Source organism: Castor canadensis, chromosome 4 (assembly GCF_047511655.1).
Source record: "Castor canadensis chromosome 4, mCasCan1.hap1v2, whole genome shotgun sequence".
Taxonomy (NCBI): Eukaryota; Metazoa; Chordata; class Mammalia; order Rodentia; family Castoridae; genus Castor; species Castor canadensis.
The window spans coordinates 68,127,653-68,129,516 of record NC_133389.1 but is presented as its reverse complement, the minus strand read 5'-3'; the positions used below and the strand labels follow the sequence as shown (position 1 = coordinate 68,129,516).

General features: G+C 44.3%; 1 protein-coding gene across 1 annotated transcript; it reads left to right on the top strand.

Annotated features, from left to right (window-relative positions):
- Txndc2 (thioredoxin domain containing 2) lies at positions 1 to 1,572 on the top strand. The gene is made up of 2 exons (XM_020186816.2): positions 1 to 124; positions 428 to 1,572. Exons 1-2 carry the CDS (start codon positions 1 to 3, stop codon positions 1,570 to 1,572), a joined length of 1,269 nt encoding a protein of 422 aa, XP_020042405.2.
- Positions 1,573 to 1,864: the final 292 nt, after the last annotated feature.

The following is a 1,864-nucleotide window of genomic DNA, read 5'->3' as shown; positions in this document are numbered from 1 at the left end:
ATGGAAGGATCAGAGGTGGATGTAGACAAGGAGCCAGAAATGGAAAATGTTCAAGCTGGAGCCCCAGAACCACCAGAAATGAAACTGAACAATCAAGAAGAAACAAAGGAAGGTGACACCAACGGTAAGGAGGGAAGGAAGAAGGTTGCCTTGGGGACCTATGCTTTGGGGAGTAGGTGTCAGGATTGAGCCAAGAAGGGAAAGTTTTCATTAAGACAAAAAAGTGCCTAAAAAATACATGTAATCATCTGCTGCTTGGCCTTCTGCTAAATAGAGTTATCCAGTTAATATGTCATCATTCATCAGACTTCATTCATGATTAATGTTGTATCAGACTTCCTTGGATTAGATGATCAAAGAGATTGTTTTTTGTTTGTTTGTTGTTGGTTTCTTCTGTGTTTTTTATTTGTTTACTTTTTTTGTTCAGAAAGTTCATTACAGGTTCTTTCCAGAAGTAAGACTCTTCTGGTCCCAGAGTTCTTGGACACAGCCCATGCCAAAGAGAAGGCCTCTGTCCTTGTGGTCAGCAACACACTCCTCATGTCCACAAAGGAGCCTGAGCTCCCACAACAGGGTAATGACATCCCCAACTTCTCAGCAAACACCATTCATCCCAAGCAAGGTGATGTCACCAAATCCTCAGCAAAACCCACTCAGTTTAAACAGGGTAACATCTCTAAAACCTCAGCAAAAACTACGCAGCCCAAACAGGAGAATGTCCCCAAGCCCTCAGTAAACACCATCCAGCCCAAGTATATCAACAGCCCCAAGTACTTGGCAAAAACTATCTATTCCAAACAGGGGAACATCCCCAAGTCCTCAAAAAACATCATTCAGACTGAGTCCAACAACATCCCCAAGTCCTTAGAGGAAACATTCCAGTCCAAGGAGGGTGAAATCCCCAAGTCCTTAGAGGACACCATCCAGTCCAAGGAGGGTGAAATCCCCAAATCCTTAGAGGACACCATCCAGTCCAAGGAGAGTGAAATTCCCAAGTCCTTAGAGGATACCATCCAGTCCAAGGAGAGTGAAATCCCCAAGTCCTTAGAGGACACCATTCAGTCCAAGGAGGGTGAAATCCCCAAATCCTTAGAAGATGCCATCCCACCCAGGGATGGTGACATCCCCAAGTCCTTAGAAGACACCATCCAGTCCAGTGAGGAAGACATCCCCAAGTTCTCAGGGGAAACCATTCAGCCCGAGGAATGCACCATCTCAAAGCTCGGAGAGGAAATGGAGTCCCCAGAGGTGGACATGGTAAAAGTGATCATGAGCAATGAGGACTTCAAGGAGGTCCTCAAGGAGGCTGGGGAGAGGCTGGTGGCAGTGGAATTCTCAGCCTCTTGGTGCGGCCCTTGCAGGATCATCAAGCCATTCTTCCACTCTCTGTCTGTGAAGCACGATGATGTGGTGTTCCTGGAAGTGAATATTGACAACTGTGAGGAGCTCGTGAGAGACTGTGAGGTCGTTTGTCTCCCAACCTTTCAGTTTTATAAAAAAGAAGAAAAAGTGGGTGAGTTTTCTGGTGCCCTTAAGGAAAAACTCGAAGCAAGCATTGCAGAATTAAAGTAATCCTATATTCTGAGAACATTGTAAACAGTCAGTGGTTTATAACTTGTGATTTTTTTAACTAGCAAAAAATGCCAGGTAAAACAAAAGTGTATATCCGATTGGCACTGTTTCCACTCTTTTCAAAACACAAAGCATGTTCTGACCATGTTTTTGTTGGTTAGAGAGAATGAAATTAGAAATTCCTTGGGTGTAGATTTGGAGCCCCACTGTCCCCTCTTTTTCAATACTGTTTTTCCCCCTTTGCCTTTGAAAATTCTGCTCATTGAGTGTTTTCAGCACCATTGGAAATGTC